General features: G+C 34.9%; 1 protein-coding gene across 7 annotated transcripts in view; it reads right to left on the bottom strand.

Moving 5' to 3' along the window:
- The window catches only part of ZNF280D (zinc finger protein 280D), a 92,608-nt gene that overhangs the window by 33,616 nt on the left and 43,672 nt on the right, over window positions 1-15,320 (bottom strand). For 6 of the 7 annotated variants that reach the window (XR_011968287.1, XM_072615780.1, XM_072615781.1 and 3 more), the window contains 6 exons: window positions 9,376-9,533; window positions 8,840-8,940; window positions 7,997-8,143; window positions 5,332-5,463; window positions 4,122-4,408; window positions 3,427-3,567 (listed from right to left, as the gene is read on the bottom strand). Coding sequence is in view for 6 of the 7 variants with exons in the window: in XM_072615780.1 (XP_072471881.1) it covers window positions 3,427-3,567; window positions 4,122-4,408; window positions 5,332-5,463; window positions 7,997-8,143; window positions 8,840-8,940; window positions 9,376-9,533 (966 nt within the window). In the remaining variant the exon portion in view is untranslated. Of the gene's footprint in view, window positions 1-3,426; window positions 3,568-3,940; window positions 4,025-4,121; window positions 4,409-5,331; window positions 5,464-7,996; window positions 8,144-8,839; window positions 8,941-9,375; window positions 9,534-15,320 lie in introns of those variants that run through there. The other variant, XM_072615784.1, reaches the window with a different exon arrangement.

Genomic DNA, 15,320 nt, shown 5'->3' with positions numbered 1-15,320 from the left:
TTTCAGAGAATCCCGAGTAGTAAGAACAGGCACAGGGTGAAGTGAGTAGAACCACAAAAACAGTTTGTATAAGGACAACAACATGGTAAAGAAAAACTAGTTTGGAAAATTTTAATGCTAATCAAGCAATGAATAACCACGTCACCAGAGGACATGAAATGAACTGTCACCCACGTTCCCGACGGCATGAAAAAGAGGCAGAGGCATACATTTTTGGATTTGGCCACTGTGTGTATCTTGCTTGGCAATGCTTATTTGTTACAAAGTTTCCCCCCTCCATGCCCACACCATTTTCTCTCAGTTGGGGGAGAGGAGAAGAATGGGGGGCTTGGGGCTTAGCAATATGGATGCCAAAAAAGGGGTCACCGAAATATTTTTGTGAATGCATACAGGAGAAAAGAATAAAGTTCATTCAGAAGGAAGCACAGATAAGTTTTGAAAAGTAGAATTTATTTAAAAAAACACAAGTGGTAGGATATGGACATTCATGGCTTTCAACTAAAATCAATTTCTTTTTGTTTTACAAAGTATGGAATACTTTTTTTGGTGTTAAATTCAAAATTTAAAAAACAGTTAAAAGAAAAACATAAACATAAGGTTAGTATTCAATCAATTCACACTCAAAAGGCATCATGGAACAAAGTCACTACTTAATAAAAATGCTGAGAAAACTGGATAATTAAACATTAAAAGGGGGCAAGGCATCTACATCTCACATTATACACTGCAATCAACTTGATCAGGTAACATTTTAAAAAATTTAGCAGTCCCCAGCCCCCTTCCCTCCCGAAAAAACCCAACAAAAACCAAATCTCTGAAAGAAAGAAATGCTCTGTTTCAGAGACCTCTGTCCTCACAACACTGCAGTGGCTATCTGCCATATCCAGACTGTTCTCTTCTCCACTTTTCCAGATCCCTTCTGTCCTTCAACACTCACTGTTTGAGGGCAAATTTTCTGATTAGGAACAATGCTATTTTTCTCTACAGTAAAAATATTTACCTGTCTTTATTTTGTACATACTTTATGTACTCATTATCTCCCCAATAGCATATTAGCACCTTAAGGAGAGTGACTTTCATTTTGGACTTTGCATGGTCAATGCCTACAGTGCCTGACACACAACAGGATCTGGATGGACTGACGATCCACCTCTACAGATGAGAGATCTTTTTCAATAACAAAAAGCAGTTGAGCATTTAAATGCCTACTAGGCAAGGTACTATGCAAGCACTGGAGAAACAAAGACAAAAGCAATCAATCAGCTAAACAAAATAAAGCAAAACCACCCCAGCCCCTAAAGATTACATTTCAATGGTGGAAACATCATGGGAGGCAGTGTGGTTAGTGAAAAATGTGCTGGAATTTGGAGGGAGAGTATCTGGGTTTAAATTCGGGATCTGCCATTTACTAGTACTAACTTCTGTGAGCCTCAGTTTCCTCATCTGTAAAATGAGGGGTCTTTAAGGACACTTCCACTTCCAAATCTAATTCCGTGTGTATATTTAAGTATATACAAAACCCACCTAAAGCAAATAAAGTTGGAGGAGAAAGCATTAACAGCTGGGAAGGACTAGAAAAGGCTTCACACAGAAGGTGCTTGTTGAAGGAAATTAGGGATTCCAAAAAGCAAAGGTGAGGATAGTGAGAAATAGGAGATGACTGGGCTGAGAAGACAAGACAATTCAGGCATCTGATATTTAGGGAATACTGCAAAAGGCTATGTGGAATCACTGACAATTTTGAAAAATAGGAACTATAGGACCAGAATGATACTTTTTTGGAGTGAAGTAGGTAGAATTGTTTAAAAGACACCAAAAACAAGGACGTCAGCAAAGTTTTACAATAGTACAAGAAAGAAATGAGGACTCCACTAATGTACTGGCAGCAGAAAAAGAAATGAAAAGATGAATGCAAATAGTTGAGGAAGAATAAGACCTTACCGACATGAAGATAAAGGAAGAACCAAAATATGATTCCAAGGTTTCAAAAATCTTGATGAATGGTAGATTGGCATTAATGTAGGAAGAAAATGCTAAGCAGTGGAAGGTAGGGGAGATACTGAACTGAGTTTTAAACAGAGTTGAATTTGAGGTGTATGGGAAAATATCCACTGGCACAAAAGATATATGCAAACCTGGAGGACAAAGACCAAGGCCAGAAGTATAAACCTGGAACTTGTGTAATTGGAGGTTATAGAGTCAGTAGAATCTAAAAAATACATTCTTAATCTAACCTCTTACTTAATGTAAGAAATATTGTGGAGATACAGAAATTGTTGTATTCTTTTGATCTCAACACTGCACAAGAAAAATAAGCAAAATAAATATACAACCTCATTTACTCATCCTTCAAAGCAGCATCTGGATACTATAGCTGGTTTCCAACCCTTCTAATAAAATCAAGTTAACCTTACATTTTTTTGAGGGCAGTTTCTTAAACGTTTTTCTTTCTGGTGATTTTCTTCCCTTTCCTCCTCCCTAAATGATTTCAAATGTTTCCAAAGCACATTCAAGTGGTTGGGTAAGAAACATAAGCAGAACTTAGATCCCTTGACTCCCAAGACCAATACTCTTTCCACTACACCATACTACACAGTCAACACTTTAGGATGGGAGGTTCAAGGAGTCAACAGCAGTAACTAGGAATAGCCAAACATCAACTGTATGTATTGTATAAACGTGGGAGAATTAAGGAAAATGCTTCAATTACAGATGCATTAGAATGATTACAATGGACACATTGTTCAACTGCCTCAAAACATTTTTTTATTGAGGGGAAGAGAGGCATATGTCAAAGAGTTCTTACAGCTTAATGCTGGTTTTTGGTAGGATTATTTTCTTCTGATTGTTTTTAATAATTTGTTGAGTATTCCTCCGCCTATCCTTTAATAACAACGTGATGCGTTAAATGTATTCAAATTTGCCTTGATTAATCCTGAATACTTACTGCCTAGTCAGTACATTACCCCACTGTCCCACAGATATTTCATGGACATGTCAATGCTCCATGAATTGGCTTAAGTTGTTCTTCCCATCTGAACCATTCTCTTTCTTCCCATTCACTTATCTAATGTTTGCTCATCCTTGAATTTATTCAAAACAAAGATGTCAATATCATCACATCATAGTCCCTGCCATGAGTCCTGAGTCAATTTTTTCCCAACCAAACCCAAGAACAAAAAAATAACAATATTTTGGTCCTATGCTAGTCTTCTATAATCTGATTGCTTTTAACAGTCAATTCTCATTTGAATGGTTACTAGACTAAAGATTATATTCGGGGATACTATGGTTTTTATAAGGTTCTCAATCAACAGGGAACATGACTTTTACCATATATGGAACAATAAACATAATTGTTTTCAGAAAACAATCCTATTCAAGTTCAGTGTTAACTAACAATTTACAAATATCAACTCATCTTACCTCATCATGTGATTTACATAGGCTTTACTACAGCTAGTGTTGTATCTGCATAAACTACAGTGGACATATGTAGGAAAATGGTTTGCAAAATCTTTTATTTCCGAATAACACTCAATGCACTTGTGAACTCCCCGACGATACCTTATATGGGAACATAAAACAACAACAACAACAAAAATGAAAATAACATTTTAAAACTAAAACAGTAAGGGACTCATATGAATATTTTAATTCTTTAAGCTAAAATACTCAAATAAACATTTTTACAGAGACCAGGGACTTGTATTTTAGTGATATGCTTTGGAATAAGGATCCAGTAAAACTACAAAAATCTAATGGGTACAAAACTGAAAAGTATGAGTGACCATATCACCTGTACTTGCAATATCAGTTAATGCTTCTTACATGAATAAGCAGGAAGGCAATAAGATTAACCAGTTGAGAATCAAGCAGGGTAAGATAAGTTTAGTACTAAAATATGGAAATTATAGATTAAACAGAACAATTCCAGTAGTGCACAGCAGTGAAAGGAGCACCTTTTTATTATCTGCTTGTTCTTCATGCCAAATAAAGCGGTCAGGCAGTGTCCTAGAGAGGTCTATTAAAACAGGGTGAATTTGAAAAAGAAACACAGAATTAAATTTTCATATGTAAGATCAAAACATTTTTGGAGATGACTTAATAAAAGGTGTTACCTTAAATTCCGCAATGCTGTATTGACTTTACTTCTTTTTGTGCTCCCAGGGCCTGGCTTCTTTTGCACATGATATGTTTTTGGTTTCGATTTGGATTTCGTTGCAATAGTTCTTGCACTGTTTTTTGCAGTGGTACTTTTTGCAGTGGTGTTTTTTGCAGCTGTACTTTTTGCAGTTGTATTTTTAGTCCTTGGAGGAGATAGCTGAAGGGTAGAAGTGCTCGCACTAATGGAAGGTGCAGTCAATGCCCCTGCCTGAAGAGGTCCAACTGAAGCTCGGATAGTGACCTAGAAAAATAAAGACTACTGAAATGTCTTGAAATTTTTAAGTGTTGTTATCAATATTAACACAATCATTCTTAAAATATCAAAGCAAATGAATAACCAGCATGTTGAAAATATCAATTCCATAAATGAAAAACAGAAAACAGACCTTTCGCTTGTATGATACAAATCCATACTGTTTCAATATCAATTTAATTTTACCTTAGTGTTAAAAAATCTATGAACAGATACTAATATTAAGTTTAGAAGCAGATACAGATATAAAGGATATGGAAAGAAATCACATATCCTTATATTAAGGATCATGGTGTGTGAACAAAATAATCTTTGTTTTTAAATTTTTTAAGGAATTTTGTGTAATCTGGACAAGTATATGGAAGCAACCTTGTTGGAGAAAGTTCCTTAAATTGGTGTTTTGCTCTCCCGAATAAGTCAGCAAACAATGAGGTGTTTCTCTGTATTTTCCAGAAACTGATAGGAAATGTAATCCACTGTGAAATGTTATTTGTGGAAGTTTGCCTATTCCCTTCTAATACTCTCATCAAAAACACTCCTAATGCATGTGTAGATTTGAATAAATCTGTGACTTTATTCTAATACGAAATTTCTGGTGAGAAAACTCTACCAATATCAAAATGCATGTATCCTCTCTGCATCTAAGATCCTTGGAACATTTATAGTGGCACTAAAAGATTAAAGTGTCCTTCAGTGGGCCACACAGTCAATATATGTGTCAGTAGTGGGCTGTGTACCTAGAATTTTCTGAATTTCTGAGCTTTTAACTCATCATGCCATACTACCCTTCATGATATATTAATTTCACAAAAATCATATAGGTATGGGTGATACAGACAAAAATAAACAATTTCTTGCTCTCAAGGAGCTTACATCCAATTGAAAAAGCATGTATTTTATTTAAAACTTACTTTTGTTCCAGGAGGCAATCCTTCCAATTGTTTAGGTTTTTTAAATGTTCGATGTTGAGTCTTATGATCCATTTTCTCTTTGCAAGTCAAAAATTGTAGTCGGCACTTTGTACAACGATATATTCCTTTTTTCTATTTTTTTAAAGGGTAAGAAATTTAAAAATCTATAATCAGGACCCTCATGACAAGAAAATTCCCTAAATGATTAATTTCAAAGTTACCTGAATGTAATTTTAAAATCTATATAGTTCATAAATGGTCTTTTTTAAATAAGTTCTTACAAATAGTATCAATGAATTGTAGAGATCTGACAACCTAAATTTAGTATTAATTTAAAATACTTTCACATGGATTAAAGATACTGGAGGTATACATTAAATTTTGGTGAGGAAAAATTATAAAGTGAAATTGATGCTTACCTATAATTAAAGAGGTTTAAAGGGTGCTTTAATATGCAACATCCACTAGGAGGGATGTCATATTTTTACTGTAAAAAATTAAATTATGTTCATAATTTTATCCAATCCAATTTTACAAATCAACAAAATAAAATTTAAAAGGCACTAACAATGGAACTTATGTATTTCTGGGGTCTACCTAACAAAACAAAGCTCTTTGGGAAGGTGATACATTCATACAAATTCCAAACTTTCAAAAGCTGCTACCCAGTATTCTTAATTTCCTGCATTAAATCTCTTACTAAAATCCATCTGAACCAAACTAATTTTGTTTCATGTCTGCCTTTCCCAATTTACCTTTCACTGTTGATTCTTTACTTCCACATTCAATTGTTTGTTAAGACCTATAGAGCTCCTATGGACACACTAACATGGGTATGATAAAAAAAAAAAAAAAGCATTTGATTTAGAGCCAGAAGAACTAGGATTGAATTCCTAGTGCCACTTCTTAGCTCATAATCCTGGAAAAGAAATGACTTCAATCTCTCTGTGCTCCCTTTTCATTTGTAAAATGTGAATGTTGTACCAGACCATCTCCCAGAAGCTCCTTTCCATCTGATGCCTGTGATCCCATATTTTATTCCACTCTCAATACTTAATTTACACCTAAGTGGGCTACTAAAATAGCCTCTTTACAAATCTTGTTGTCTCCACTTGTATTTATCCTTCTCACTGCTGCCAAATTAATTTTCCTTACACATAGATTAATTTTGCCATCAATGTGCTGAAAACTGCCTACCAAAGTAAAGTCCAAAAGACCTTTAAAATCTTGCCCCAACCTTTCTTTCCAGCCTTGTTTCACACTAATCCCAAACATTAAACTAATTTTTAACCGTTTTTGTGTGTGACGTAGAAACCTTAGGCCCTCTGGTGAAATCTACAAACCCCTTCTCAGAATATGTTTTTAAGTGCACATCTTGAAAAACATAGGTTCGCAGAAGAAACCAATTATATTGAAGTATTATGAAAATGTACCAAAATAAACAACAAAAATAAGTTCAAAGAACCCTAGGTTTAGAAACCTTGGGTTTAAAAGCTACATTCAAACCATAATATGCCTCTGATCTTAATAGAGATTATAAACATGATCTGTTTTCTCATCTCGGTTTTTGTGCCAAAATTTCCAGTTTTATGATTACAAGCTAAGTCCTCTGATGCTAAATCAAGTACTCGCTTCTCTGGCCCCCACTGCCTTTAATTTAAGAGTTTCCCACCACTGATACTTCTTATTCACTAGGAATAATGGGTCTTTCTCCTTGACACCACGTACATGAATCACAAACTACCTCTGTTCTGATGAACTATCTCCATGCCTTTAGCTGATTTCCTTCTCTCCAACAATTGGATGGATCCTCCACACAAGGGTAGAGCACCTACTAGAGAGAACATGGTGACCAGAAATGGTCTATGAAACCTATTAGACTAGTGGTGTAAATTCTTTTTTAGTGATTCCACACAGTATTCTCAAGTTCATCAATCTCCCTAAATCCTACATCTACATCCGATGGTGACAAATCAATGTTGGAGGAAGGCCTAAACTGAATAAACCTAACCTTATTCTTCCCTTCAAAAGAAGGGTCCAAAAACTGAGAGGCTGGAGGAATGGGTTGGAGAGAGGGAGAAGGATGAAAAAAGGAAGAAGTGGGTAGGTGTGATACCATTCCCAAACAGATTTAGACAGAAATTCTGTTGGAGTCAACAAGAAAGGAGATGATACTGTGCTGTGACTGCTTTAGTCCAAACTCCAAAGGAAGGTAGTATTTGTATCACTTTGGCCACTAACTTCAGGGAAAAATGTTCTAGGTTAATAGTGCCACAGCATTCTTGGGGGGGAGATAAGGGGGTAGAAGACAGGAGATTAGAAAGGGGAGAACAGGTATGTTGTTGTATGAAGTTTGTTTCTCCACCCCTTTCTTGGGTCAATCATCAGTTCCCTTCCCCCACCTCCTGTACCCGACTCTCTTCACCCCAATACACAATATGCATAAAGATCATGCCTGGAGACTCATCCTTCCATTCAACTCTAAAAAAGTTTTACCATTTAATAGCATCATAACTACAGGGTAGGCTTGCAAGGCACCTGGATGTTAACTACCTACATTAACTGAGAATTTTACCTGTAACTCATTATTTAAACAAATGTACTGAGTATTATCTTACATTTTAGTTAAGATGGGATTAATAAGAAGGAATGTTTACTGACTTACCTGATGTTTCATATAATGGTGCATGTATGGTGTTGCAAGTTTAATAACTTTGAGGCAAAATGGACAAAGCAAGTTCTTAGTATTTTCATGAGAAGTTCTAAAATGTGTTTCTACATCAGAAAATGATGATGATCTATAATTACACACCTAGAAATAAAAATAATATTCAATTAACTTGAACATTTATATATATATAATATACAGTTAAAATCAAATTATCAAAAATGCATAGCCAGCTTACAATAAAGGAACATTAAAATGAGACTCACTATTCAACAAAACCCCATTTTCTATTTCTGAGAGTAATGCCAACAGTGTGAATTGTTTAAAAAAAAAAAAAAGGAATACCATAGCACAAAACACTAGCTATCCTTTGGTACTTGTTATATATAGATCATTCATAAATCTGTCAGAACTGTTCTTTTCCTATTTTCAGTCCTCTTGACTTCATGTGAGAAATTCTATAATCTTACTATTATTTATTTTCCTCTATTTGAAAGCTATATTATAGGTATTTGATGGAGCAGCTTCTCTTTACCTAGTATCACTTTGTTGTTGTCAATATTTGTAGACAATGCAGACAATACAAAAAAGAGCTTTGAGGTGATACTGACATTTGGTTTAGATATCCTATGACAGTTACCAATTCTTACTTCTCAATTAATTAACAAATTTTATTAAGAATCTACTATGCACAAGACACTATGCTAGTGATATTACCTGTTCAACACCTTATCTCTCTACAGAAATAAGCCCCAATCATTAACAGATGATATTTTCCTAAAGCAGTCAAAATTATGTTAACTGAGAAACACACAAATTGGTAACAGAATTTTTATGTACCTGACAAAAATATGGCATTTCACCAGGTTTATGATTGTCCTTCATATGTTGTAAAAGAACTTGCTCTGTTTCAAATGATAACTCACAGATTTTACAAATGGCTAAAAGAGAAAAAGCATTCAAGATATAATACTCATATTTTAAAAAATATTCTACACATAACTTATTCATATTAATCCTCTAAAAAGTACAAATGACATTATTTTAAAAATTTACCTAAAATATCTGTAAGTTGTGGAACCTGGATTTTCTTATTTAGTTGTTTCATTGCTAATTGTTCAGGCTCACATACAAACACAGACTCAGACATATATGCTAGCTCTGGTAAGGGAACTTCCACTTCATGTAATTTACTAAAACAAGACTCCCTTTCTTATAGATAATTCATAATGAAAAGCTGCCAAAAGTCAATTATGCCTTGAAATTCAATGCTATTATATATTCTAATTTTTCTAAAACATTTGCTTCATTTTGTCTCCCCATTTCAGAATATCAAACCAAATGACATACAGCACTTAAATGAAAATGTAACTTACTAGAAAACTCATGGGGGGTATGTGTACTTTCAATGTGACATTGCAGCTGGAAAGGTGTGGGAAATTGACGATAGCAATGTTGGCAAGTCGTGTGGTTTTCCCAGCTTTCGCTGCTCTGTTTCTCAAGTTCCAAATGATGTTTCATGTGGTTCATAAACCTATAAGTGATTGTCAATAGGTGCAAGATTGTAGTTTAAAAAAAAAAAACCACTCCTCACAAATTAATGTATTAATGTGTAAGGCTATTTTCCTGAAAATGTGCTTGCATTATTATTTAAATCTCAGTATGCTTTAAAAAAAAGTGGTATTGATTTTATATCGTTATTTAATGGTTTTGATCATTTTCATAAGCACTAGTTTTTTTTTCTGCATTAAAATTTTTTAATCTACCAATTTGTTCTTTATTTGGCTAATTTGGTTTTAAAAATACTACCTACAAGTTTTACTCAATATTTTTAAGTTAAGCTTTTAAAAAATCTTTAATATATTATACTGAAGGGGTAGAGGAGAAGAAATCAAGAAAACCAGTGGCCTTCTTTAGTGCAAGTAAAATATTGTTTACAATTTAAAAGATAAAATACTGAAAGGAAGGAAACCCCATCCACCACTAGCAATTACAAAGTCTTAAGAACAAACACTCTGAAGGTCCTGACAGTATGCAATATATATCAGCTACTTAAAAGACAAAGTACTAGTATTTCACTTGTGTCTTTCTTTCTAAGTATACGTAACAGCAATTTTAACGCCTGCAATTACAAGAACCTTTTGTTTTATTTAATGACATTGGTTTAATGTTAGTACAGACTCTTCATCTTAACTTGCAGACTGCGCCCCTTGTAGGCATCACCCATTTTTCAGTTTACATTTTGCTGTATCAGCTCCCCTAAAAGGCTTCTTAGGAAAAAGAACTTCACTGCCAGACAGAGACTAGATACAAATGGGAATACCTAATAAAACAGCTTACTGAAGCTATTCCCCCCTACATTTGAAACTAAGACTATTCAATCAAAGTAACAATTTGTGGTTACGTAAACTATCAACGATTACTCCTAGTGCCCCTAAAGGAAACTGTTATGAAGCTATGTGATGTTATCAGTTTAGATGACAAGCAATAATGAAAGCAGTAATATTATGCTCCTTTTGTATCTCCGTGGCATATTACCCCCTTTTTAGAGGGTTGGCAGTACAGTGTTCATTAAATCTGAGGTTTACATTTTCCAATTAATACCTAAAGTCTTCTGCAAATATAAGTGCTATTCTAAACTAGATATATGGGTATAATGTATAACAATTTTACTTGGAGAAATTAGCTAATAAATAAATTGCCAATTCTTCCTTCTAAAAATGTAAGAAAAACATATCCATATAAAATAATTTCTTACCTATTAGCTGTATCCAAGTTGTCATGACAGTTGACATCAGTGGATTTAACTCCTCCTACCAGTAGGAGACAGGAAAAAGCAAAGCTCCTGCAACACTGCTCTCCCAGGGAGGGGAATGGGTATCTGAGCTTTCTTAATTAAAGACGAATAAGACAGCCCTGACTGTTTTTGGTGGCCACTAAAATGGTGGGCATAAAAGCTCAGACTAAAATCATATATGGAAAGAAAAAAGGCCTCATAGTACCATTTTTTCAAACAACAGAACTCAACTTTTAATGGGCCGGCCTACACAAGTAACCATTGAGAGAAGTCTAAAACAGGTAACTAAACAGAAGAGGAACTTACTAAATAATTAAAAGAAAAAGTTCACAGGATCATTTGTGTACAGCTGGATGGGCCTTGGAGATTATGGAATCAAATACCCTTATCTGATTAATGAGAAAAATGAGGTCCAATGAAGAAAAGAGACTTGTCCAAGATCACAAAGGTAACAAGTGGTAGAGCTGAAACTTAAGTCCAGACACAATTTCAAAACCAGAAGACTTTTTCATTAAGGTTAACAGGCCTGCGTTCACTTTTGAGATTTATGAAATAAAACTTATTAGCCAAAATGCCACTTTCCCCTCAAAATGCAACTACATCAACAATCTCTAAGTGAAGCTTTCCTGATGCCCTTGATAGGAGGTACCTCCTCTCAAATTTAAATGCTCGGGAATTGTTTGTATTTATCCTTTATATGTTTATTATTTGTACACTTACATTGCTTTTTGCCCTGCTAGGATATGAGCTGCTTGCAAGCAGGGGCTCTTCATTTACTATCCTCAGATCGTTGGTTCCTGACATGAAGCAGGTATATAATAAATGCTTGTTATACCACTCTCCCTGGCACTCCACCCGGCCACCTCTAAACAGGTGTAAGGATCCATGGGTATAGAACATTTTCTATTTTGTTCTTTTTTCTTTTTTTATGATTGGTTTTGCTGAGTTTTTTACTCTTTTTTTAAAAAAAAAAATTCTTTATTCATAAGGGATAGCACTCTGAGAGGGGATAAAGGAATATAATGAATGTTTTTAATAAATTCTTTCTGAATGTTTGGAAAATGGAATTGTTCTCATTTCCTGTGGTTTATTAAATACTAAATAAGCTAATCTTGCAATGTTAAAGTGAATGAACAAAGATGGAAAGGATTCTTGAGAAAAACTGTTGTTAAGAGGAAAATGAGGCCTCATTTCTAAAATACATAGAGAACTGAGTCAAATGTACAAGAATACAAGTCATTCCCCAACTGGTCAAAGGACATGAACAGGCAGTTTTCAGAGGAAGAAATTAAAGTCATATGAAAAAATGCTCTAAATCACTATTGATTAGAGATGCAAATCAAAACAACTCTTGAGATACCACATCACACCTATCAGATTGGTTAGCATGACAAAACAGGAAGATGATGAATGTTGGAGAAGATGTGGGAGAGTTGGAACACTAAAACTCATTGTTGGTGGAACTGTGAGCTGATCCAACCATTCTGGAGAGCAATTTGGAACTATGCCCAAAAGGCTACAAAAATGTGTAAACCCTTTGACCTAGCAATATCGCTTCTAGGTCTTTATCCTCAAGAGATCATAAAAATGGGAAAGGGTCCCACACATACAAAAATATTTATAGCAGCTCTCTTTGTGGTGGCCAAAAACTGGAAATCAAGGAGATGCCCATCAATTGAGGAATGGCTGAATAAATTGTGGCATATGAATGTAATGGAATACTATTGTGTTGTAAGAAATGATGAGCAGGATGACTTCAGAGACGCCTGGAAAGACTTATATGAACTGATGCTGAGTGAAAGGAGCAGAACCAGAACTTTGCACACAGCAACAACCACAATGTGTGAGGAATTTTTCTGGGAGACTTAGTACTTCATTGCAATGCAAGAACTTAAAAAATTCCCAACGGTCTTGAGACAAAATGCCTTCCACATCCAGAGGAAGAACTATGGAATTCAATCGCAGAATGAAGTAGACCATTTTTTTTTTATTATGTTTTGTTTTATGATTTCTTCCACCCATTTTAATTCTTCTATCCAACATGACTAAGGTGAAAATGTATTTAATAGGAATGTATGTGTAGAACCTATATATAAAATTGTATGCCGTCTCAGGCAGGGAGTGGGGAGGTAAGGTGGAAGGAGGGAGAGAGAGGGGAAAAAAAATCTAAGATATATGGAAGTGATTGTAGAACACTGAAAACAAATAAAATAATTTTTAAAAAAAGAGGAAAATGCACATATGGTTAGACTATCTTTAACTTTTAAAACAAGTCAGGCCTATATTAGAAATTAAATTAGTCACAATTTTTCTGCTGATTTGATATATTTACTTTTTCTTTTTTTACTAAAGTATCTTAGTAATAAAAAGGAAAAGAGGGGGCAAATGGAAGAAAGAGGACCAAGTCATATTATAAAATGGTTTCAGGGCTATGGTTCAAAACATAATAGTTCCAGATGTGGCTATTAGAAATCAAAAAAATATGACTATTGGTCTGATAAGAGCAGTTAACAGGTGTGCATATCAAATGGCATAAGTATGTCAAATGCTGTGAAAAATATAAGGCACAATGCAAATACGAGGTAGAATTACCATCACTCCTGGGAAATTTTATTCCTGAATTTATTTTTATATCAAACAGGGTTTTATCGAAGTGTGGAAGGAAAGAGGAGGTTATAGTACATATAGTATATATATAGGTATAGTACAGGATAAATAATCTTCCAGAGGTATTCTTTAGGAAGTAAAGAATGTTAGTTACTATTAATGTATGTTCGTCCTTTGTTGCTGAAGAAGACCATGCCATTAAAGAAATAATGACATGACTTGCACTTGACTTTGTTTTTAGTGAAGGAGGGCTGTGCAGGTCACCAGCCTCACTTCTCCTCCAGAGCCATCTGAATCCAGTCACCAGATATTCATCAGGATGACCGAAGATGGCCCAGGATGAGGCAACTGGGGTTAGGTGACTTGCCCAAGGTCACATGGCTAGTGAGTATCAAGTGTCTGAGGTGAGATTTGAACTCAGGTCCTCCTGACTCCTGTACAGGTGCTCTATCCACTGCACCACCTAGCTGCCCCAATTACTATTAATAATCAAATAGTACATATGTATCTTTGAATAAACATAAATTATTTCCAAAAATTGTGTTGGTAAGCCAATCAAAATATCAAGTAACAGTGTAACAAATGATTTTCTATGATACCCCAATGTTTAGATGAATAGTAAGGATAATTTTCCTCAGACTTACATAAAAACTCTCTGCGGTTTTTTGAAAAACATTTTAATTACTATAGAAAAAAATAATTTCAGGAAATTCATCTGGGCACACAAAATATTAAACTGACTTTTTCTGCTCATCTGGGACTTAGAAGTTTCCTAATCTACCTTGTGTGTATGGTTTTCAAAAAATATACCTGGTAACAAATAATGACCTACCAAGAGTAAAATGATACAGAGAAAAAAATACTTTGTACTGTCTCCTCAAAATAGGAATGAGAATGGAGTGGGAAAGATAAAAGAAGAGCCAACATAATAACATTCTGCAATATGTTATATATTCTACATTCTCAGATTTTAGATAGTCTGTCCAATTGATCAAACTAAGTCATATGTACCACATGTAGGAGTTCAATACTGCAAAATTCTGAAGGGAACAACTGCTGTGTTGTTAGAATGCAAGACCCTTGAGAAGGAGGGAGTACTCCGTTCTTTGAATTTCTATCTTCAATGCCCAACACAATGCTGATAAAGTAGGTGCTTGATAAACGTGCAGAATGATGTACTCGTAAAGATTTTCACAGCCAAAATCTGAACTACTATCTTAAGTAGTCTACATTGGCCTACAATCATATGCTACTTTTCTGAATTAAAAGGAAAAAATCCATACACACACCAAAAAACCCCATATTCTAGGACTAGTTTTGCCTCCTCATAGCCACAAGTGAGCAAGCCACTTGCTTCTGGGAACCTCCATTTCCTCATGTGAGAAATAGGAATATTAATAGTAATAGCTAGGTTTAATAATATTTTACTTTTGCACTGCATCCTACAGAGAGGTAGTATACTGATATAGAGGCTAGAGTCAGCCTGCAACCAGGAACACTGCTCTGGATTCCAGCCCTGACTGTAAAACATCCTGGCCAAAAACTCCAATGCTTAACTTCTTCATACTCTAGACAACTCTCTAAACCTTCTGCAAGGAAGGTGCTGCCAACCTTCGTTGGAAGGAATTTTCTTCACTTGAGAGTTTTCTACATCAGTGAAATTATAGATCCAGTCCTTATTGATCCCTGCCTAGTTTGCAGAATTAGAGAGAAGTACAAGTTGAGACTTTAAGATATGTAAGGGCTTTAGGAAATTGTTAAGTGGAATTCAGGGGGTGGAAGTCAGATATTTATGTTCATTGGCATAGTGAGCTCCCTGTGATGAAACCCTTTCTCTCAACATAGATAAGCAACTCTTCTTCCACTTATACTCCTAGAGGATTGCTTGGGGGAACTAAAAGTTTAAGTGACTTTCAC

Source organism: Notamacropus eugenii, chromosome 1 (genome assembly GCF_028372415.1).
Source record: "Notamacropus eugenii isolate mMacEug1 chromosome 1, mMacEug1.pri_v2, whole genome shotgun sequence".
In the NCBI taxonomy this organism is placed as follows: Eukaryota; Metazoa; Chordata; class Mammalia; order Diprotodontia; family Macropodidae; genus Notamacropus; species Notamacropus eugenii.
The sequence above is the reverse complement of the archived record's forward strand: the minus strand, read 5'-3'. Positions and strand labels throughout refer to the sequence as shown.